At 36.2% G+C, this 23,218-nt stretch overlaps 2 protein-coding genes across 5 annotated transcripts in view; one reads left to right on the top strand and one right to left on the bottom strand.

Annotated features, from left to right (window-relative positions):
• The window catches only part of nhsb (Nance-Horan syndrome b (congenital cataracts and dental anomalies)), a 73,018-nt gene extending 62,080 nt beyond the window's left edge, over nucleotides 1-10,938 (bottom strand). For 2 of the 3 annotated variants that reach the window (XM_048172565.1, XM_048172564.1), the window contains exon 1: nucleotides 10,171-10,937. In XM_048172565.1, coding sequence (XP_048028522.1) covers nucleotides 10,171-10,450 — 280 coding nt within the window. In that variant the 5' untranslated portion in view covers nucleotides 10,451-10,937. Of the gene's footprint in view, nucleotides 1-10,170 lie in introns of all 3 variants that reach the window. The other variant, XM_048172562.1, reaches the window with a different exon arrangement.
• Nucleotides 10,939-14,997: 4,059 nt separating this feature from the next.
• ace2 (angiotensin I converting enzyme 2) lies at nucleotides 14,998-23,218 on the top strand. 2 transcript variants are annotated; one of them, XM_048172774.1, is made up of 18 exons: nucleotides 14,998-15,216; nucleotides 15,923-16,081; nucleotides 16,199-16,292; nucleotides 17,004-17,147; nucleotides 17,283-17,395; nucleotides 17,484-17,589; nucleotides 17,707-17,804; nucleotides 18,088-18,257; nucleotides 18,685-18,911; nucleotides 19,019-19,163; nucleotides 19,263-19,361; nucleotides 20,768-20,890; nucleotides 21,002-21,180; nucleotides 21,521-21,600; nucleotides 21,691-21,791; nucleotides 21,887-22,003; nucleotides 22,414-22,608; nucleotides 23,043-23,218. In XM_048172774.1, exons 1-18 carry the CDS (start codon nucleotides 15,034-15,036, stop codon nucleotides 23,143-23,145), a joined length of 2,436 nt encoding a protein of 811 aa, XP_048028731.1. In that variant the 5' UTR covers nucleotides 14,998-15,033; the 3' UTR covers nucleotides 23,146-23,218. The 2 variants fall into 2 exon arrangements, with proteins under 2 accessions (XP_048028731.1, XP_048028732.1); XM_048172775.1 differs by having other exon boundaries at nucleotides 21,542-21,600.

The following is a 23,218-nucleotide window of genomic DNA, read 5'->3' on the forward strand; positions in this document are numbered from 1 at the left end:
ATTTTAAGTGATTTTAATTATCAAAGAGAAGCAAAAAGATAGGTCTATTGTTCTGTCTCAAAACCCACGGAAATGGGATCCAGTATGCATTGCGATAAGCTCAGTGAAAAAAATAAATCCAAGATGTTGATTATAAATATATTTCATTCAATACTGAAAAAAATCGAGGGTAACGCGGATATGATGTTATTGACAGGGGACGCAATAAAATCTGGTTAAAGTAGTGGATTTCTCTGGATTTAAATATTATTGGAAATATTTGGGATAATGTAAATATGCAAGTCAACAAAATATTTAACATTGTTTTAGTGGTTTTTGGATATTTTAATCCCAAAATCTTACATATTGTGCCTTTAACATTCTTATAACTAAAAAAAGAAAAAAAAATGATATATATTATAATTATAATTATATATATTAAAAATTATATATATTATAATATTTTATATTATATAAGCTAACAATACATTTTTGTTAGCTTGGGTAGTCTCTAAAATCTGTACTTTACTACCTCTGAAAGATTTGAATAAAACTTGAAATATAAGCCCGAAATATACAAGAAAAGTGATGCTCTGCTGCAAATAGCAATGGTAAGTCAAGTAGTCATGTACCTTGGCAGAGAGAGTCGACACCTGCCACTAACCCGCATACACAGGTGCTCTCTGACTTCAATATGTGTCTGTACTCGCTGCTCGATGTGCTGTTCTTTTTTAGGATGGGGGTACTGTAGAATGTGGGGGAGGGGTTTCCGCTCGGAACAAGTCGGGACATATATTGGATGGCATCTTTTTTAGATGAATACACTGTGGTCTTGATGGTTGAACAATCTGTTGGTTTAATTTTGTTTTGGAAGATCCACTCTGCTCCACATCCCTTTTCTTTTAACGCTATGTAGTCTGTACTACTTCCCTCAAAAGTAGCCTATACAATTAGTTTATGAATATTTAATGGCAATAAAAAAAACAGATTCTCGCTGTACCTGCTGGTCATACTAATTATTCATGAGGTCAGGACATAAACTCTGTCATTAACCAGATGTTTAAATGAGTGAGAGCATGGGGTAGCATGAAATATGTAAGGGGTAATCCAAAGCTAGCTGTGCATTAACGCAGAGGATAAGAACCACCTGATGCGAAGCATCTGCAGAGTGCATTCAAATCGTTTAATGCACAGCTAGCCATAGATTATCCCACTTATATTTGCCAGCATTGACAACTTAAAGCTGTTATTGATGTTTGCAGCGCAATATTTGACTGGAAGGATAAAAATGATGGTTATTTTCATCAGTTATGGCTTGTTAGATATAGTAATCAGACACAGAGATAAAATTATAGCATTTATTTGAATTAATTATCGAGAGAGAGTAAATTTCCTGCGTCTGCTCAACATCTCTCATTAACAATGAAGCTGTAAGTTTAATTACTTCAAAACAAGCAATGTTGCTGGGAAATATAATGTAGCGATTCAGTAGCGAAGCTATTTTATAAAAAAAAAGTAGCGAGCAGCGCTGATAACAGGTTTCTGTGCTCCTGAATGTGTGTGTGCGCATGGTATATGTATGATAAATGTATAATATATGACATGTGATATGTGTATGATATATGGTATGCTACATCTTACAGAGATGAGCCTGACTTTTCTTAGAAAGATACTGCAGGGGGCAACCAGAGGTACAGGTCAGCATAAAAATTCTTGAAAGTAACCCAAAGCACCCATTAGACCATAAATATTATATTTTTTTCCTCCTTCCACTTCCTTTGAACCAACCTAATACTTAGTTTTGAGCTTATATTGAAGTAAATTATAACCTGAGAGTGTCATTCGCCCTTTGTGTGTACTAAATTACCTGAAAGGAAGTGGTATAACACTCCATTGTGTTAACCCCTACGTTAGAGACGGCCCAGCCCCAAGGCAAAGAGAACTGCAACTCAAATATCTTCTCAACCATGAAATTTTAACCAAGCAGCAGACCAAGCATTATAAAAAAAAAAACTTTGTATGAAAATAAAATCAGGAATTCTCATCTTACTTTGTACGAAGCTGTTTACGGTTGTAACTTACAACATAGACAAATCACTGAATATGATTTCCACATAAAACAAAGCACTTTTACTACATTTAAAGTTAACGTGTGCTTGGCATAAAGTTTGCCCACTCTTTGGAAAATTTGCACTCAGGAATGGTTCCTGCAGTCAAGCAAATGACTGGCATATGTTTTTGCACAAATGCCGCCAGCTGAACTAAAAAAACATGCAAATGAAGGTGAAGATTCTCTTTATTGCTACATTTCACATCCCTAAATTCCAGAAATAATTAATTTTTTTTTTTTTTTTCAATAAGCTATGTGTAAATGGGTTGTTTACTTTTATTAAAGTATAAGCCATGCATTTAACACATTTCTTGCCATATTCTCCACATTCCACAAAGCATCTAAATGTTTTGTGATATGCTGCATTTAGGATACCAACGTATACTATTCATTGTGTGGCAGACCTCGGTTAAACAAAATAATATGCAAGTTGCATCTTTATCAAACTGTAGCATGTTAGATCAAATATCAGCTAAAAACCATCAAAAGTAAAAGCCTACATATCCTTATTTTGACCCAAGGCAATGCACAAGTCCTCACGGTAGACTTGTTCTCTAAGACTGTGTGTGTGCAAATGGTGGGCAAACTCTGAGTATTTAAACCATGGGCTGCAGCGTTCTCTGAATCTGACCAATCAGAGCTGAGCACACAGTGGCCTGAAGCTGAGAGGATGATGTGCCGTCCATAGCTACTTTAATTCCAGGCCACTGAGACTCATTTATGTATGATACTTATCAAACGGAACAAGCCAGAGAGCCCTCGACCTATTATAAGACAAACAGAGAATGGAAGATGGAGTGTGTGTTAAGTGTGTTTTCTAGGTTGTAAGTGTTTGCCTGTTTTGTGTCTTTTATATGTGTATTTACATTTGCATGTATCTTTGTCTATACAAACAAATAAAATCCTTATCTGTTCATGAGTACATGCAGTGGGGTGGTAGTGGTGGTGGTGGTGGTGGTGGTGGTGGTGGGGGGGGTTGTGTGGATATGTCTAAAGCTAAAGGACAATGACTTTGGCTCCAGGGGCTCTTAGAGCAAAGAGAGTGGATGTTGCAGTGGGCTCTATTAAAAGGTTAGACACCCTCTCCCTCAGGCCTCTGTTACTTTTCTGCTGGTATGGGTAAAAATGTATAAATAAATAAATAAAGATATATTATATTATATACTTTATATATATATATATATATATATATATATATATAGTTTTTATATTTGCACAAGTGTAATACATTATATACAACAGACAATATACAAATTACATATTATATATAATTTATATATATATATATTATATAAATATTACAATATTTTTATCCAATTTATATGCATTTGACACTTACAGTAAATGTATTTTTATGTCTTATTTTTTACAGCATGATTATATAGGCTATACAAATAAATATTAAAACTATTGTTAACAAATTTTAAAAAATATAGTGCTCCTTGTTAGTTGATGTTAGCTAAACACTAATGTTAACAAATGAGACACTGGGCTTTATCATACACCCAGCGCAATGCGATGCCGGGTGTGACGCAAGTGATTTTTTTGTTTTTTTTGCTAGTTTCAGATTCACATTCAGCACCCACGTTGTTTAAATAGCGAATGCACTCACGCCCGTCTGTTCGCCCATGGGCGTGCTGGTCTGAAAACGAGGTTCAGGCGCATTGTTGGCGTGTTGCTATTTTAAGGCAAATGAAAACAATTGTGCTATTGACCAATAAAAACCTGGTCTAAAGTCAATGGCGCAGTATTTTTTATTTTTTTACTTAAAGGGTGCGTTAGTAATATGCACCGATAGGCGGGTGCACAACGTTCGTACACTCTGCTTGTTACACACACAGGGACATGCACCAGCACACAAACATGTCAAATATTAAAAATGTATTTAAACTGGCTTGTTAGGTTGAGAGTGTCTATATTGTGTCTATATGAAAATGCAAGCACACCTGGCTTTTAAAGGTCCCGTTCTTCGTGATCCCATGTTTCAAACTTTAGTTAGTGTGTAATGCTGTTGTTAGAGTATAAATAAAATCTGTAAAATTTTAAAGCTCAAAGTTCAATGCCAAGCGAGATATTTTATTTAACAGAAGTCGCCTACATCGAACGGCCAGTTTGGACTACATCCCTCTACTTCCTTCTTTAATGACGTCACTAAAACAGTTTTTTGACTAACCTCCGCCCACAGGAATACACAAGAGTTGCGTTTGTAGAGTGTGTTTGTCGCCATGTCGTCGAAACGCTGTTATTTTCATCCAGCAGTCCAATCATCAGGTCTGATTCCGGCTCAAATTGATAGGGTAAAATTAAAGACATGTTTACAATAACACTGAGCGCGTGCATCTCCACGTTATGGTAAGAGGCGTGACTTTTCCGGGCACGGTGCGCTCAGAGCTGTCGAATCACAACACAGGAACCGCTGGCACAATCAGAACTCGTTACGTATTTCTGAAGGAGGGACTTCATAGAACAAGGAAGTCATCAGCCCGTTTTTATGACAGTGGAAACAGCGGTATACAGATAAGTAAATTATGTGAAAAATACTGTGTTTTTTTACACGCAAAACATGAACACATGTTATATTGCACACTATAAACACAATCAAAGCTTCAAAAAAACACGAAAAATGGGACCTTTAAAGGGAAATGGGAGATGACTCTCTGATTGGTTTATTGCATATTATGCCCAAAACACACCCATGACTCATTAAGAGACTAGGGACAAACCTTTTAGACCATACGCCTGACGTTCTGACCATTTTTTATGTCGTTAAACTAGAAAAAGTGGATTCGGACACGCCCTAAGTGCACCGGCGCCATGCGCTTCAAACCATGTGCTTAGATCGTTAAAATAGGGCCCATTATTATTATAGTGCTACCATATTTTTAAATGCCATATCTATGTTTATACAGTTTTTTTTTTTTGCAAGAATTGCATAAAATGATTGCAGGAGGTAAGATTAAAACAACTCAACTTAAGAGGTTTCCTCGGGTCATACATACGCAGTTTTCAACAGTACAAAGTTGAGACTGTTCCTGTTCTAGACACGTTGGTGTGGGTGTTAAGCGTAACAAGTCAAAACTGTTTCTCCAGTCGCTCGAGTCGACTTTTCTCAGTCTGATGTTTTCCCTTCATTAGTAAAACCTGCAAACAGCTGTATGCTCTGGGAGAGATCTTGTCTAATTAAACAGGTCCGGGGGCAGGCAAGGTAATCTCTACCCATCCTCGCTGGGGAGGCCAGATCACAGACCTTCTCACTTCCAGGATGGAAAGAGTAAAGCATCCCAGAATGGATTAGATCCAAGACTAGACACAATGCTGTATGAGGTACTGTAGCTGTTCTTGTTCTGTGCAGTTAGGCAAGGTGATGCATTGACATATGTAAGATTTCAAGAATGAATTTCTCTTATTAAAGGAATAGATTATTTGCAATTTTGCCATTTTTTTTTTACCCGCTTCCTGCAGGACCAAGACTAAGGAGCATTTATGCAAATACCTCAAAATTATCAACAACACTATCTGACAGCTTACATACACATGAAAGAGCAACAATATTCATATGGACTCCCCTCCCCATATATTGCACATACATTGCATCACATTTATTGCTCTAGACACCTTAATAATCCACCTCACTCCAGCCATTTTAAAACTGTGTCAATCTATAATAACAATTCACACAACTGTCATTGTTACAGGATGTTGCACTAGCTGTTGAGCTGTATGACTTTGACTTTGTCTATTGTTTGTATAGACCGTCTGTTTATTGTCCCTCATGTCAATTTATTGTCTGTATAACATTGAGTTACTGTTGTGTACATAGCGTTTCTAAATGCTGATGTTTGCAACAAGGTTTCTTGGAAACTAGTTTTTCTGTCCCGCAAAGAAACAAATAAAACTGACTGACTTTTGACTTATTTTTGACCAACACGGAATGTTCTCTGAACGTTCTAGCAAGATTCTCTCAGTTATGAATTTCTTCCAGTAACGTTAATAGAACGTTCATTCAAAGTTACAAAAGATTAACATGACAGCACATGCTAGTCGATGAGTGGAATCAACTCCACAGCAACTACATAAATTGATCCACTACCATTCAGAAACATCCAGATGCATTCTAAAAGTTAACTTCTCTCCATCAGTGTCGACTCCGGTTTGAACAATGTAAGGCTGAACATCGTTACTGACAATCGTCGTTTTGGCTGCGTGAGATTCTCCAGCTTTGTTGTTGTTGAGCAACTGAAGCACAAGCTGTTAAAGCTCCGCCCTCTTCTGGAAAGTGGGCCGGGAGCAGGAGCTCATTTGCATTTAAAGGGACACACAAAAACAGCATGTTTCTGGTCACATTCAAATAGGGGCAAATTTGACAAGCTATAATAAATTATCTGTGGGGTATTTTGAGCTGAAACTTCACAGACACATTCTGGGGACACCAGAGACTTATATTACATTTTGTAAAAGGGGCATTATAGGTCCCCTTTAATAATGTTCTCAAAACGTTAGCATAAAAACATTTATACATTGTTCATGGAAGGTGTTTTTTTTAAAATGTCTAACATTTTTTTTAAATGTTACGAATTGTTTCAGAACATTCAGAGAACTTTTAAAAGCAACATTACCATAATGTTTGCAAAATGATTAAATGGAATGTTCCTTTAATGTTCACATAACCAAGAAAAAATATTTTTTAAACATTTCTAAAACTGGACGCTTTGAATGTTCAGAGAACATATAGAAATAACACTATCATAATTTAATATGAACATTAGCAAAATGCTCTTAGAACATGGGTATTTAATTAAACAAGGATATAATAATTGTATTCAAAATATAAATTTAAATGAGTTTTGTAAATTAAAGTTTGGAACTGTTGGTTCTTATAAATCATCTGAGCCTTCTTTTTTAAATATTCAAGATTTGTTTTAAATAATAAAAAAGATCTGGAGGGAATCTACAGAGACAAAGGTCACAATTATATGGCCAACTGTCCATTCAAATTCAGGAGGGTGTCGTTCCTAGCACCACATGCCATCACTGGAATAACAAGACAATACACTGCAATTATAGGATTAGGATCGTTTACACTAATCGAACCATAAAGGGCTATCAAACACACAATGAGATAGTTGGAGGCTCCCAGCACAGTTGTTTACAACCAATGTTTTGTAATCAAATGCAAGGTAATATATCTTAATTGTCCATCTATTCTCAACATTTTATTTCATAATTAATTCTCAAACAGAAAAAAAACAACTGTCTGAATCTTAAAATTTGTGAAAAAAAATTGTCAAAACTCTTAAGTATTTTCTGTCTGTTAAAGAATGCAAAAATTACAGACTAGCATAAGTTTATGCTCCTCAAAAGACACTTAAGACAACAAAACCTCTCGCTTTTAATCTTTTTATTTTGACTGCAAAGTCAGACACAGCAACCAGCTTTAGCATAACACCGTCCTCCTTTAATCATGCGACATACAAACACATTCGTAGATCGTACTCTATCATTTTTGGTAATTAGTTGCTTTTATCTACATTAACCAGACTACAGGATAACACCAGGGATGAATCAAATCTTTTTGATGTGGAACAGGCTTTTGGAAATCTCCGGATTTTGGGCTTTTCTCAGAAATCCCCAGTCAGAATCATACAGTATAGATCTGACCATCTTTAGGTGTTTGATGTTTGAGAAAATCAAGCCTTTTGGAGGGTAAAGTGGATGTATAATCACCATAATGTTGATTAGAGATGTGCCTGAACTCTAACAAATGAAAAAAGAATGCATATGCTTCAGTAAAATAAAGAAAGGTTACTATTGTGAAATAGTTTTAAAATCTAAATTAAAATAATTTAAAATGTATTTATAAAAATTATAAAAGTTTTTTGTAAGTATATTATTTGTTGATAACGCAGCTAACAAAAATTTGTTCTAAAAACATTTTGCTAACGTTCCCATTAAGTTATGAAAACATTATTTCTGAATGTTCTCTTAACATTCAAAATGTCCAGCTTTTAAAATGTTTTAAAACATTTTTTTCTTTTCTTGGTAATACGAAAGTTAAGAGATCATTCCATTTTATCGGAATGTTACTTTTGAATGTTCTCTGAACGTTCTGAGACAAGTTGTAACATAACATTTTAAAAATGTTACACGAACATCCAACTAAATTGTTTTGAGAACATTATTAAATTTTGAACGAACGTTCTATTAACGTTACTGGAAGAATTCTTCAAGGTTCTCTCCATTACTCTGAGAGAACCTTACCAAAACGTCAGCCAAAGTTCTGAGAAGAAGGCTAACATTTTAATCAGTGGTCAAATCAGGTTGACATAGCTTCCCAACTTCATAATGGATATTTTAGTTTGGTGCTTTTATAAACTCTGAAGGCACATAAAACAGGAACACCTTTGCCATCTAACATTAAGTGCATCAATCAAAGCAAAGCTCATATCTGAAATGTCCTTTAACTCCTGCCAAGAAGAAAACACTGTATTATCCTGCGGGGGAGGACGTCAGTGTACCCAGGTACACAATAAAACCAGACACACTGCCAGTTTTACCTCATTCTGCCAAGCTAAAAGGGCATGACATGCTATGAACTCCGTAACATGACAAATAACGAGTCCACCAAAATGACACACTATTGCACACTGATTCTGTAAGGAGCAGAGGAGCTGTAGGGTGAAGTAGTTTTGGTCCGATGGTAATAATCACTCTGGGAGAAAGAGATTATTTCAGCAGGTCCTAGCTTGACCTACATGGCTTAATCTTTTTTTGGGTCAAATCAGTTTATTCCTGGATGTAGCCAGGTTTAAAACACGCCGCAAGGCATTGGTAGGTATGAAACGATTTCATCCTATTCAAACTAACTGCAAAAGTCTGTAAATGTGCTTGTTTCTCTTTGCCTCAAAGCAGAGGGGGGACATCTCCATCTTTCTAGTGCTGTATCCATGCACTGGATTTAGCCCTACTGCAGCTTAACATCCGCTTATAATTAAAGCTATACAGCAGCACCCAGTGCTGAGGCTATGATCCACACATGAGGCTATGATCTCCTCAGAGGCTTGACAAGGGCGCTGAGGCTGTAGCATTTTATTTCAAAGAAGGGGCCTGGTTTCATTGGCCTATGCATTTGAAATGATGTAGGAGGAGGGTTTTTAAATCACATATTTTATGGATATCCCCCTTTCACTATCCTTTTTGGACATTTCTTCATGGATATGAGGTGGATATTGCTTTGCATTTAGTGCTGAATCCAAGCAACTGGGGTTTTTATTTTCTCTCCACACCCTTAATATCCAACAACATGGAAGTTTGGTGTAAAATGCATAATTTTCTTATAACATAGCCGCTATTAAGTGTGGGGGACTAAGATATCTCGTCTCTTCGTGTTTAAATGTCACATCACCGATAACCTTTAGGTTAGATTTATCCTTATCTTGCATTTATTTCTGCTGGAGTAGCTGGATGGGAGAAGTGCCAGTTTAATATGACACAAGGACAGAATAGTTTATTTATATCGATGTGCAAAAATAAGCATAATAAGCTATATTAGCGCAGTCAAATCTGGTTATGCAATTATGCGTTTTAAACGAAGACACTATAGATTTCTTATTACGATCGAAAAATCTAAATTCAATTCAATAAAAATCATGTCATACCTGCAGAGATAGCTGTTGCGTTTACCCATTTTAATAAGCAGTCGAACTGAAATAGCCATTGGCACCTACACGCCCCTCTCCAAACAGCTGCTGAAAATGACTAAGACTGTCTCCTTATGCGTTAAAAATCTCAACGATCACACAACTAAACTATAAAAAATCATATGCAGCGGTGGGTTACTGTGTGGCAAGACGTTTTTCGGTTCGTTGCGAAAAGCGCACCCGGTCACGGTGCAGGTGTTGGTTACGCATACAGGCGTGTGACACATTATAATTTGCTCGGCAAAGCTTCGATGCAGTGTCTACATGTGACTTGATACATATAACCACCACATTCATTCATTCTTTTCCAATCATTTACAAACCACCCCACTTTCATGTGTAAAATCACCAAGCCATATAATTTACGCGTAATGGTCTACTTACGCACAGCCTCCAGTTTTGGATCCAGCGCACTGGCGGTTTGCTGAATTTTGCCTATTTTGTTCTGCAAAGCCCAAACCCGTTGGTTTGTGGAGACTATTTCGTTCTCAAGCTCCTGAAATAAGGAGCAGGCGTGTTTGGACAGGTCGGAGAGCTGCCGCAGGGTCCGGGATAGAGCCACATTGGTGATGGAGCACAGATCCTCGAACAGTAACCCTTCATCATTAGGGATGGGATGTCTGCACAGCAGCTGGGGCTCAACGATCCGTTTGGCAAAAGGCATTTTTCAGTAGGTAAATGCAAATCCCCCATAAATGAATAATTCAACTAATCCAACAGAAGATTCTGGTCCCTGTCAAGCAAAAATCCACGAATCCTCCGCGCAACCCGCCATCACTTCAGCTCTCCCGTTAGAGGAGATCACACAGGGATGGAGGTTTCTCAGTGAAAATCTCTGCTCCTCCTCTGGTCCTGGATGCTTTTTGGTAGGCTGCTTGGTTCTTTCGGGGCTTTGAGGCTGAGGTTGGATTGAGAGAGGCTTTGCAAAAACACGGACTGGTCTACTTGTGCCAGGAGCGGAGAGAAATTTCACATTCTACTATGGCGAAGGCGTGCCACTTGAATATTAATTAGAACACAATGACGTCGCCTGGTAAGCGGCCAGTCAGGTGCTGCGTTAATATTCATGAGCCAGGCCTTAACCGTATTAGTTTTTAAAATAAAAAGCTTCCATGGACGATGGTCTACACACACTCACAGGCCTATCACCCTTTTATATAGCTTTGATTAATTCATCTTGTCAAGCCACCAGTGTTCTAGAAGGTGTTTTTGAAACAGTATATTAGAGACGTAATGGTAGCCTAATCAAATGTACTGTTCAAAAGAATTATAATGCATTAAAAACAACAGCAAAACCAGGTAATTCATCCAGTAGTTAATTTCTAATTGGTTAAAGCGAAGTTACAACTCTTGCGTTACAGCACAATATATCCAGTCTACCATTTATACTGTTCAATATCTTTTCAATCTGCTGAAAAGAAAAGTTCATTCACAGTCCCTGACTACGTCATTAATGCTTCATTGTGTCACAAAAGGTAACAGCGTAAAGTAGCCTATCCGTGCCTCGTTTGCAGTATTACATCAATGCAGCGGTTTTCCGGTTAGAGGTATCGTACAGATAAGCTTTATCCACTCTTTTTGTCGAGGACTTAGATGCTTAGGGCTTAACAACACTGTTCAAATAAGCAAGGTTAACTGAATGGTTAGTATAGTGGTGTGGGTAGATGTGAATGTGATGACCAAGCAGTTCTTGAATTTGAAATTGAATTTACTCACTATTTTTTAATTAATAAGATTAATATGAATATTCCAAACAAAGTCATGAGACACTCCAGATAAAAGCTCCAAATATGAGTAGAGCAGCCTCTCGTGGCGGAATCAGTGCAGCGCAGCAGCTAAAATACAAAGATATATCACCACCTGGTGGTCATATTATGCAACTGTGAGAATTGTGACAGCAATATAGGGTATTTACTGTATGTAGGGAAATGTAGGCTATTATTTTTTATGATTATGAAAAAAGTATCTGGTTAACAGAGCCTTAATATGTCTTGTATGGCTATACTGTCACTCAAATCTTAATTGTAATGTATTTTCTTATTTAATAACTAATTAATTAACACAAACAAATGCAAACATACACAATATGCTTATTTCAAAAACTAATCTTGAGGATAACTTAAAACTTGAATTTCAAGCTGGTTTGATAACATGTTTGCAAATTACATTATAAATACATTTAGAAGTGTATTTTTCACTCAGAAATACAAGGATCAAACTGCAAGTAGGCCTAATTATAAGAACACTGAGAAAATGTATGTAAGTAAGAAAGAAAGAAAGTAGTGATTAATTACATATTTTATATTTTTATTGGTTAACAATTAATCACTTTTATAAGTGTGCTGGATTTTATCTGACAAAGATAATCTTACTTTAACCCAACCTTTGCTTTAAAACCTCACCTGGAAACCATAAAACAGCAAAACAAGAGATAAAACCACATCTCTCATTCATGGATGAGCTAAAATAAACCAATAAAACACATATGTTAGCAATTTGCTTAAACTCTGAAAGTTGAAACTAAAAACTGAAAGTCTGTCTGACTGAGCATTGTGTTTAGTAACCGAAAAGAAAATGTGCAGTAAAAACCCAGTGTAAAGACTTTAAACTAGTGTGACTGTTAATGTTCCAACAATTCCAATGTAATTATTCATGGATTTATTCCAGATGAAATTTAAAACATTTATCTGTTATTCAGCACAATCTATCTTTCTGTTCAATCAAATGTATTAATTATGAAACTCTATGCGTCATCATCTTATCTTGATAAGAACTACTTTAGCCTTCACAGTCAATGTTATTTATGCTTTTATAGGCCTATATTATGTTTGCACAATGGACTCGCTGCTCAAAGTAAAGAGCACAGGTTTGCTCTTTACAAAAATCAGTATTTTTTGGTGTGCTGTGCTTTAGCTGTTACTGAATACAACAGGTACTGTATGCCTGAGGCCCACATTTCAAATAAATATAATAAAATACTGAAATTATTCATTTGTTACACACTCATCACCATTCAAACAGTATGTGACAAAAGAAGCATGTCCTAATACACAGTAGCCAACTCATAATGAGTAGGCAAAAAGTACCCGGATGACCTACTGCTTCCAGTGAGATTCTGCATATGATGGACATTTTACTATCCCATTAGGCCACTGGAGAAGATTTGTGAATGGCAGTGAAGCAATGTACATTCATACTACATGCACTCATACAGAATATACTTTTTTAGCACTTGTGTAATACATTTAATTCAAAGTAAATACCTAGGCCTACTCAAGAGAGTATGCGATTTCGGACACAGCCACTCTTAAGCTGTTGCCGTGCCACGACAACTGTTGCTGCGCCTGGTGTAGACATGTGCTGAGTTCGGAACCACATACTAATATAGGCCTACTACTCTTACTAGTTTTACCATATCTTTCTAGGGCAGGAATAGTAAGAGTAATACGCCGTATGCGTTTCTGAATTCAGAAAAGGTGTTAGAAGAAAATGTTTTATATAGAACCTTAAAGGGTTCTGTCAGGCCCATCACAGAACCTTTTAGGGGTTCCCATCATGGGATCATTTTATGGATTTAGATTTAATTAATTAATTTTGTTTTAATCCATTTTTTAATTTGATTTAATTTCATAAATTAAGCCACTCGTAAACACACTTTATCACTAGAAAATTAAAAAGTGAAAGTATTATCAAAGACTATAGAATAACACAAGACGTGTCACTCGTATTGTTTTGAATGGGAGAAAGTGTAACGCGCAATATGGCGGAATAAGTCCCGCCTTCTAAATAAGAGCCAATCGCCGACTGGTAAAGTCATCGCGTCACTTCAGCAGCCGTTAGAATCACCGGTTTCTATAGAAACAGTCAGACGCGCGCATCCGAAGAGACTCGCGTTTAGGTCTGCGCATGCGCATTAGCTTGATCCAGCCTGAAAAATACAGTTTTTTTTGTCATGATTCGAGCGTTTAGAAACTAAATTTATGAGCCGGTTGTTGTTAGATTTCATTGGTGATTTCAAATATGAAATTTAATCGTAAGGTTGGCGAACAGTTTTGGAGAATTTGATGTTTCCACATTCAAAGAGATTGCATGATGCCCAGGATGTCCGAGAGGCGTTTCAAAGATGGCCGCCGAGTGAAATGACTTGTCTTAAAGGGACTTGGGTATTATGCAAGCAAGACGTTTCACCTGATATAGAAACTTTTTGGTATAAAGCATCAAGAACTAGAATCCAATTGAACCTTTATTCTAAGAGTTGAAGGGGGTGGATTCTGGAATCCACTGCTACTTTAATATATATATTTTAAGTTATTAATCAGCATTAATCTTTCTAAATGTTAAATTACATAAATGACTTCAACGTATGTTAAAGCATTTATTTTCCTTTTCAAACACTAGAGAATAATGATGAATCTTGTCTGTACCTCTCACTGAGAGAAAAGAACAACTTATCAGTATGTTTTGGGAATCTTTCCTGTTCTAGTTAAAGCCTGGGCCAACTTCAGCCTTGAAGAAGCTGTGAATCATGTGTATCTTTGTTTGTGCGCTAAAGATGCCTTTTTGTGACTTAACAGGACATCCTGTACCTAAGTTTGGGGTCCGAGCGTCAGCATCGTGATGGATGGAGATATGCTTCTGACTATCTGTCCATGGGTGGAAGATTACTAATTTTGTCTATTTTTCATGGCCAATCAGAATCATTCAACCTGAAGTAATGACGTAGTTAGTGGACTCTGTTAGAGTATAATTGTTGTGGAAATGTGAATGTACGCAGAGCAGCCTACGAACTCCTTGTGAGACTTGAAGCTGGCTTCAAAACTATTCTTCAGTAAAATTTTCTTCAATTTATTTTTTTAAACTCTGACTCCGGGTCTTCGTTCATCATATCTGGTCTTTTGGATCTTTAACTGTAAAATTCTCCTACAGAGTATAATCTGGATAAATGTCATGTGCAACATCCTGGCAACCATCCAGAACACTCTAGCATCATAACAGCTGGTGTTCTACAAAACTTGCCGTTTCATTCATATAAAACTTTTCTAAACTATAAATAAGCTAATTTGAGCAGAAAATATGTTACACAACGTCCAGTGAGACTCATTTACTGGAACCAACCCACCTGCATTCAAGCAGGTGCTCTATTGGGTTATGGCACTGGTCAAAGGGCAAAGCAATTGAGGTGCCTTCGATAAAACCGTGCATGGGGAAAACAACAGCGTCAGTGTTGGTGGGACACGCGCTGTCGTGATGTGTGCTCGGTGGCTCCTGCTTTTGGCCATGGCCTCTGTGGTCTGCTCTCAGACTGTGGAGGAAAATGCCAGGGAATTCTTGAAGAAATTTGATGAGGACGCATCCAAACTTGTGTACCAGTATTCCCTTGCATCCTGGGCCTACAACACAGATATTTCCCAGGAAAATGCAGATAAAGAGGTAAGTGTGAAATAAATAGACAAGTTGAGCATCTCACTTTTGGGGAAAATATTGAATAATCAGTATCACCTGGATATGGGTGTTTGTGACAAGTTAAGCATCTTTTTCTAGAACGTTTTTAACCAGTTCAACTATTGAAATGACAAAAATATCTAATTTTTAGGGGAAATATTATTTGAACAACATCAGTAGAAACTGGATATGGGTGTTCAAGACAAGTTGAGCATCTCTTTCTATCTTATGCAGAGAGTTTTTAACCCCCTTCAGCTATTGAAATGACCAATTATCTAATTTTAAGGAAAATATTAATTGAACAACATCAGTAGTAACTGGATATGACAAGTTGATCATCTTTTTCTATCTTCTGCAGACATTTTTTTTTTTTTAACTCGTTCAGTTATTGAAATCTCAAAAGATCTCATTGCTGGTTTAACCCATTCAGTTACTGAAATCAAATTATCTCATTGTTGGTGAAAATATGAATAGAACAACATGAGTAGTAACTGGATATGGGTGTTCCTGACAAGTTGAGCATCTCTATCCTTTGCAGAGAGTTTTTAACCCATTCAAATCACAAATTATCTCATTTTTAGGACAAACATTAATTGAACTGGATATGGGTGTTCATGACAACATCTCTTTCTCTTTTCTACTGAAATCACAACTTGAGTTTTCTATTATGAGTTCTCTTTAAACTTCTCTTCAGTCTGAAGCATATGCAATCTGGAGCGAATACTACAATAAGATGTCTGAGGAGTCCAGTGCCTACCCTATCGATCAGATCTCTGATCCAGAGATTAAAATGCAGCTCCAAAAGCTCCAAGATAAAGGATCAGGGGCACTTTCACCTGACAAGGCTAACGAAGTAAGTATATCATTGCTTGTTTGACAATAATGTCACCCAGACATTGAAATTCGCTTTCATATGTTTCACTTCTCCTGCCAACGTATTAAAATGGTCCGAATGGCTTGTGTTTCACAGCTAAGGAATATCATGGCAGAGATGAGCACTATTTACAACACAGCAACTGTTTGCAAAATAGACAACCCCTCTGACTGTCAGACTTTGGAGCCAGGTAATGTCAGCGTACATATGTCACCATCCTAATGATAAAGCGAAATCTCAGGATCATTAACAGATGCCTTGTTTCCATACTCAAGATAATAAAAACGCTTCTATTATTTGTTTCACTCATACACGTGTACAAACCCATAAAAGGGAACTGTCAGTTTCTACTATCAGATTCATTGTTGAAAGTGATGAGATGTTTATTAGAAAAAGAGGATATACGGTAAGAAAGGTGAAGTAAAGGTAAAATGGGCCAGAAAGGTTTGGAGTGTCAGTCTTTTAAGATTCAATAAAGATTTAATAACGAATCACCAGGCCCAAACACTGCAGAAAGATTCACAGAATTTAAGAAATGGATGTTGTGTATTCAGTTATTTAATATTTTGGATAATGTGGTTATGTTTTCGGTTCTCAATAAGAGCTCTCAGTTTGATTCATCATAGCAAAGAATGATTGGAATGATTAGAATGATTTTTGAAGGATCATGAGACTGAAGACTAGAGTAATAATGGTAAAAATTCAGCTTTGCCATCACAGAAATAAATGACAAAACAGCTTTAAATGGTAATAATACTTTAACTGTATTTTTGATAAAAATGCAGCCTTGGTGACCTAAACAGACTTCTTTCAAAAACATTTAATATATCTTACAACCCCAAACTTTTGAACACTAGTGTATTTAACATAAAATAAATTCAATACATATTTCCTTCACTAGGTCTAGAGAGCATCATGGCAAACAGCAAAGACTACGACGAGCGTCTGCATGTGTGGGAGGGCTGGAGAGTGGCGACAGGGATGAAGATGAGACCCCTGTATGAGAGATATGTCGATCTGAAGAACGAAGCCGCCAAACTCAACAGTACGAACGCTGTTCTTAACTTTATGACATAGGCTTTTAGTAAGCATAAGCTCTTTTACTGCTTTAACTTTATGGACAGCTAATGTGGTGGTGGCCAACAATTAAAAAAAATGTTTACTTAATTTTTTCTGAAAGATTACGAAGACCACGGAGATTACTGGAGGGGGGATTACGAAACCATCGATGACCCCGAATACACTTACTCCCGAGAACAAGTTATGGAAGACGCCAGGCGCATTTACCAAGAGGTTTGTCAAAAAAAGTCTGAAGAGTCACAAGACAGTCACTTTTACTTTGGTTTGGATTCAGAAACTCACACTTAATATGATGTTCCAGATCTTGCCATTGTATAAAGAGCTTCATGCTTATGTGAGAGCAAAACTGCAAGGTCTCTATCCTGGTCACATCGCTTCCGACGCTTGCCTTCCAGCACATCTGCTTGGTAATATATGGAATATTATTAAGTGATTCACATACGGCAGATTTGCAATTAGGATATAGTGCGGTCTATGATGAAATGTGGAGATAAGTGTGATATTTTCTGACATTTCACATTCAGGCGATATGTGGGGACGGTTTTGGACCAACCTGTATCCTCTCATGATCCCGTATCCAGAAAAGCCTGATATCGATGTGAGCTCTGCAATGGTGGCCCAGGTATGACATGTGACCATTGTTTATTTCTATACTTTACCCTTTTGCTCTGAGCTGAGCGTCTCTTTATCTCCAAGGTTTTATCTTTTATCTTCATATGTTTAACAGTACAAGGTCTGTTCATATTTTATTTGATCAAAGATTAAATGTAATCTATTCTATTAATCATTTTGTTCCTTAGCTGGAGCAATAAAAGCATCCCTAAAGATTATGGAGTTGTAAATTGTCAAAATGTGGTCATGCTATTTTTATTTTCCTAATTATTTGACACCACTGTCCATTTCAGGGCTGGGATGAAATGCGCCTGTTTAAAGAGGCAGAAACATTCTTTATGTCTGTAAACATGTCTGCAATGTTTGACAACTTCTGGACAAACTCGATGTTCATTAAACCTGAAGGAAGAGATGTGGTGTGCCATCCTACCGCATGGGACATGGGAAACAGAGAGGACTTCAGGTGAGGCTGATAATGCTGTGATTAGTAATGATTAACTTGTAGATAAGATACTATTTTAAAGAATTCAATTCAGTAAATATTTAAAATGTTGGTGTTTGCATTTATTTGATAAATAATAAAACATTAATACTGTAAAATATTATTACAATTTTAAATAATTATTACTGTGATGGCAATCCTGAATTATCAGCAGCCATTACTTTAGTGTTCAGTGTCACATGATCCTACAGAAATCCTTATTCCTGTTATGACAGTTGAGTTTTTTTAATATTTTTGTTGAAACCATGATACATTTTAAGTATTCTGTTATGAAAAAAAAGCAATTATTAAACAAATTTTAATTGCTGTTCTTATGCTCTGTGCAAGAATTATCAAACATATTAAGAGCGACACTGTAAAAAATGCTGCTTCTTTTTTTTTTTTACAGAATCAAAATGTGCACTAAAGTGAACATGGATGATTTCTTAACTGTTCACCATGAGATGGGACATAACCAGTACCAAATGGCTTACCGTCACCACTCATACCTGCTGAGAGATGGTGCGAACGAAGGTTTCCATGAGGCGGTGGGAGAGATCATGTCACTTTCTGCTGCCACTCCTTCTCACCTGCAGTCATTGGGCCTTCTGCCTTCTGATTTCAAGGAGGACCATGGTAAAGTGCCATTGCATGCCGAGTCATGAGTCTGACTTCATCTAAATTAACATAAACTGATTTTAGCAGATCGTTCTTTACCAAAACTTTTTTTCTTTTATGTACAGAGACAGAGATAAACTTCCTGTTGAAGCAGGCCCTCACCATCGTGGCCACTCTGCCCTTCACCTACATGCTGGAGGAATGGAGATGGCAAGTCTTCAAAGAGACCATCCCCAAAGATGAGTGGATGCTTCGCTGGTGGCAAATGAAGTGAGTGACAGAAGCAATCCAAACAGAATCAGAATCCAAAACATTGTGAAGTTTTATTCAGTTGCACTGTGTGGCTCATCACAACATTTGTTACCCCAGGAGAGAACTTGTTGGAGTGGCTGAGGCTGTGCCCAGAGATGAGTCCTATTGTGACCCTCCTGCACTTTTCCATGTATATGGGGATTATTCTTTTATCAGGTAATGCAATCTGTAGTAGGCTATTAATAAAGTGTTGCATTTGACAAAGTGCTGACGGTCTTTGCCGATATAAGTCGCGGCTTTTATTTGAACTATACCAATATCGAGTCTTAAAACGGTTCATATCTCACATTAGTTGTGAATATTAAGTCTGTGTTAAAGGCAACGCAATAAAAACCGCGAAAAATAACAATAAACGTTCTTCGCAGACTGCACGGATAAATAAACATAGAACGCGACCTCTAGTCTGATTCATGAGCAAATTAAACGAGCCAGTTCTTTTAAAGAATAGAAATATACATAGCATAAAGTATTACCGAAACAATTGACTCTTTTGAGCTGGTTCTTTTTTAGTGAATCAAAACATGTCGCACGACCAATGAATGTAGCCTGATTCCTGAAACAAATGACTCTTTTGAACCGGTTCTTTCTAATGAATCAAAACGTCGCACGACCAATGTAGCCTGATTCCTGAAACAAATGACTCTTTTGAGCCGGTTCTTTCTAGTGAATCAAAACATGCCGCTTGAGGCGTGACCAAGTTATTCTAAAAAAGTAATTAGTTACTAGCTACTAATTACATCTTCAACAGTCTAATTAGATAACTGTACTAATTACGCTCTCTAAAAAGTACTTATTAGTTAATTTCTAAATACCATATAAACCCCGACCAATTGAACAATACAAGGATAAACATGAAACTGCTCTTTTAATTCTGTCAAACAAATTCTATAAAAATTGCACAAATTATTCTTGAATTGATCAAAGTATTTAAATACATCATCAGAAAGTCTTTGAAAATCTGGAATCTGAGGGTGCAAAAAAATCAAAATATTGAGAAAATCGCCTTTTAAAGGTGTCCAAATGTCCCTAGCAATGCATATCCAGCCACAAAAATAAATTTTTGATATATTTACGGTAGGAAATTTAAAAAATATCTTCATGGAACATGGTCTTTACATAATATCCATATATAATATGATTTTTGGCATAAATGAAAAATCGATAATTTTGACCATACAATGTGATGTTGGCTATTGCTTCAAATATACCTGTGCAACTTATGACTGGTTTTGTGGTCCAGGGTCAAATATAAAATTGTTCTATGGTCTATGCAGTATGCAATTACATCAGAAGTAATTAAATTACAGAAAAATTAAGAGTAAACCCTTACTTACTTTACTTTTTCTAGAGAAAAGTAATAACCCAACACTGATTATATCTGAGACATAGCCTACCACAAAGAGTCTGAATCGAATTGAGAGCTTGTGAATCTGGAATGAATTGGGAAATCTGTATCTGTAATAATTTTGTAGCCAGAATTATTATAAGTCTTTCTTTATGCAATACAATAGGCTAAATCTATGGATATATAAGCTAATAGCCATGTCTTGTTTCTCTAATAGGTACTTTACTAGAACCATATATCAGTTCCAGTTTCAAGAGGCATTATGTGAGGCAGCTGGCCACACCGGTCCCCTTCACAAATGTGACATTACCAACTCAACCAAAGCTGGTAACAAACTCAGGTATTGCTTATTGATACTTTCTACTAATAACTTTACATTGCAATAGATATGTATTCTTTGATTGGGATAAACATAACCACTATAAACTAACTGTAATATTTCGGTCCGCAGGCATATGCTCGAGTTAGGCCGATCCATGTCTTGGACTCGTGCTCTGGAAGATATTGCAGGAACCAAAAAGATGGATTCCCAGCCACTGCTACATTACTTCAGCACACTCATGGATTGGCTGAAGGAGGAGAACCAAAAGAACAACAGAGTGCCAGGCTGGAACGTCAATATTAACCCAAGTTAGTATTTTGTTTTGACATAGACATTACTTTTCCATCACTATTCTTTTATGGCCTGTGCTTTGACAAAAAGTCAATTTCCTCCTAGATAATGTAAGAAACTGATAGATGTAAGAAACAAAAAGCAATACCAACTACTAAATGTAGGGGTGTACTTATTTTTTCACAGAAGTTGGTGAAAATTCTGTAGATTATAAAAAAAATAAATAAAGTAAAGCTATGGTTAAATTATATTACTTTCATCCATCAATACAGACCAAATAATGTTCCAGTATTAATATGCCACAAGCTTTGTATTGAAAAATTATATTTTTCATTGGCCATACTTTCATACTCACAGCTTCCTATATAAATAATGCAGATTCAGAAAATGCCTTCAAAGTCAGAATAAGCCTAAAATCTGCCATGGGAGATGATGCTGTAAGTCCCTTTTAATTTTTAACAAACATAATGAATTACAGATACAAATAGAATGTGCATTTGTTAATTATTGTTCGTTCTGATCTCCAGTACACCTGGAATACAAATGAAATGTATCTCTTTAAGTCCACTATGGGTTTTGCCATGCGCCAGTACTACTTGGATGTAAAGGGAATAGAAATGAATTTCATGTAAGTATTCTTATCCTTCAATAATTGCACATGTCAGAGTAATTATGAGACTGAATCTTTTTCATCGTAACATGAACATTTTTTGTTGCTCACAGGCCAGAGAACATCCACACGTACAATGAAACTGCCAGAATCTCCTTTTATTTTGTTGTGATGGATCCAACCAAACCAGACACAGTTATTCCTAAGGCCGATGTAGAGGCGGCTATCTGGTATTTCTTGAAACCATATTATATAAAAATATTGAAATAAAAACATTAAATATTGTATATAATAATATATTATAGAATATTATATATTTTTAAGCATCATTTAATTATTTTTTTAAAAAAGAGATTTTTTTTTACATATGTTATAAATATATATATATATATATATATATATATATATATATATATATATATATATATATGTGTGTGTGTGTGTGTGTGTGTGTGTGTGTATGTATGTATATAATGAACTATTTTATTGATGGAATTATTCCATGCTTTCAACTCAACTACTGAATAAATTTCAATATTTTGGAAATAATTGTATGAATATTGCGTGTCATGACATAATCATGGGGAACTAAAGCAATTGTTCCAGTGACTAAAGAATTTCCCTTATTAACTCTTCTCAGGCTGTCGAGAGAACGTATCAATGGCGCATTTCTACTCAATGATGAAACACTGGAATTTGTTGGGCTGCAGGCAACATTAGCTCCACCCAAAGAGGAAAAAATCACAGTTTGGCTGGTGGTGTTTGGAGTGGTAATGGGTGTAACTGTGTTAGGGGGGATCTACCTCATTACCACAGGGATATTAAACAGGAAGAAGTAAGTACTATAGGGGAAGCCCTTCAAGAATGAGTCAATCATCAAATGTGGCTTAGAACCAGTTTAGTGACAGCGATTGATGCAATTCTTGTGGTCATGACATGATCCAACATCCTGGTCTGGTACAATACAATAAGTGACACTTTATTTTTAGTATCCAGATTAGAAATGTTTTACAATTATAATAATTCATTTCTAAATAGTAAAATGTGGGCTTTAAAACATTATTTATAGTTATCTATAAATAAAAATATATCTTTAATAATGTTCTCAAATTGTTAGCATAAAAAAAGTGTTAAAAACATTTAACAAATTGAACATATTCAGAAATAACGTTTTCACAACTTAATTTGAATGTTAGCAAAATATTCTTATAACATATTTTTGTTAGCTGAGTGACTGAATTATTATATTTCCATTTTTTTGTCCCCCAGGAAAGCTAAGAAAGCTGAGGAGACTGTGAACCCATATGAGAATTCAGATGAAGGAGAAGTGAACAAAGCCTTTGAACAAGACATTGAACAAACTGGACTGTAAAGAAAAAGCTGTTTTCAAAAACATCTTTACTCTAACATCAGAATAAAGAGTGATGAAAAAAGCTTCCACACCA

This window comes from Megalobrama amblycephala, linkage group LG21 (assembly GCF_018812025.1).
Source record: "Megalobrama amblycephala isolate DHTTF-2021 linkage group LG21, ASM1881202v1, whole genome shotgun sequence".
In the NCBI taxonomy this organism is placed as follows: Eukaryota; Metazoa; Chordata; class Actinopteri; order Cypriniformes; family Xenocyprididae; genus Megalobrama; species Megalobrama amblycephala.

Excerpts from the sequence above, each read along its gene's own strand:
- ace2 (XM_048172774.1), top strand. The coding sequence starts at position 15,034 with ATGTGTGCTCGGTGGCTCCTGCTTTTGGCCATGGCCTCTGTGGTCTGC. Across the intron at positions 17,590-17,706 it reads CCTTCCAGCACATCTGCTTG|GCGATATGTGGGGACGGTTT; the intron begins GTAATATATGGA and ends TTTCACATTCAG. Across the intron at positions 18,912-19,018 it reads TGATTTCAAGGAGGACCATG|AGACAGAGATAAACTTCCTG; the intron begins GTAAAGTGCCAT and ends TTTTATGTACAG.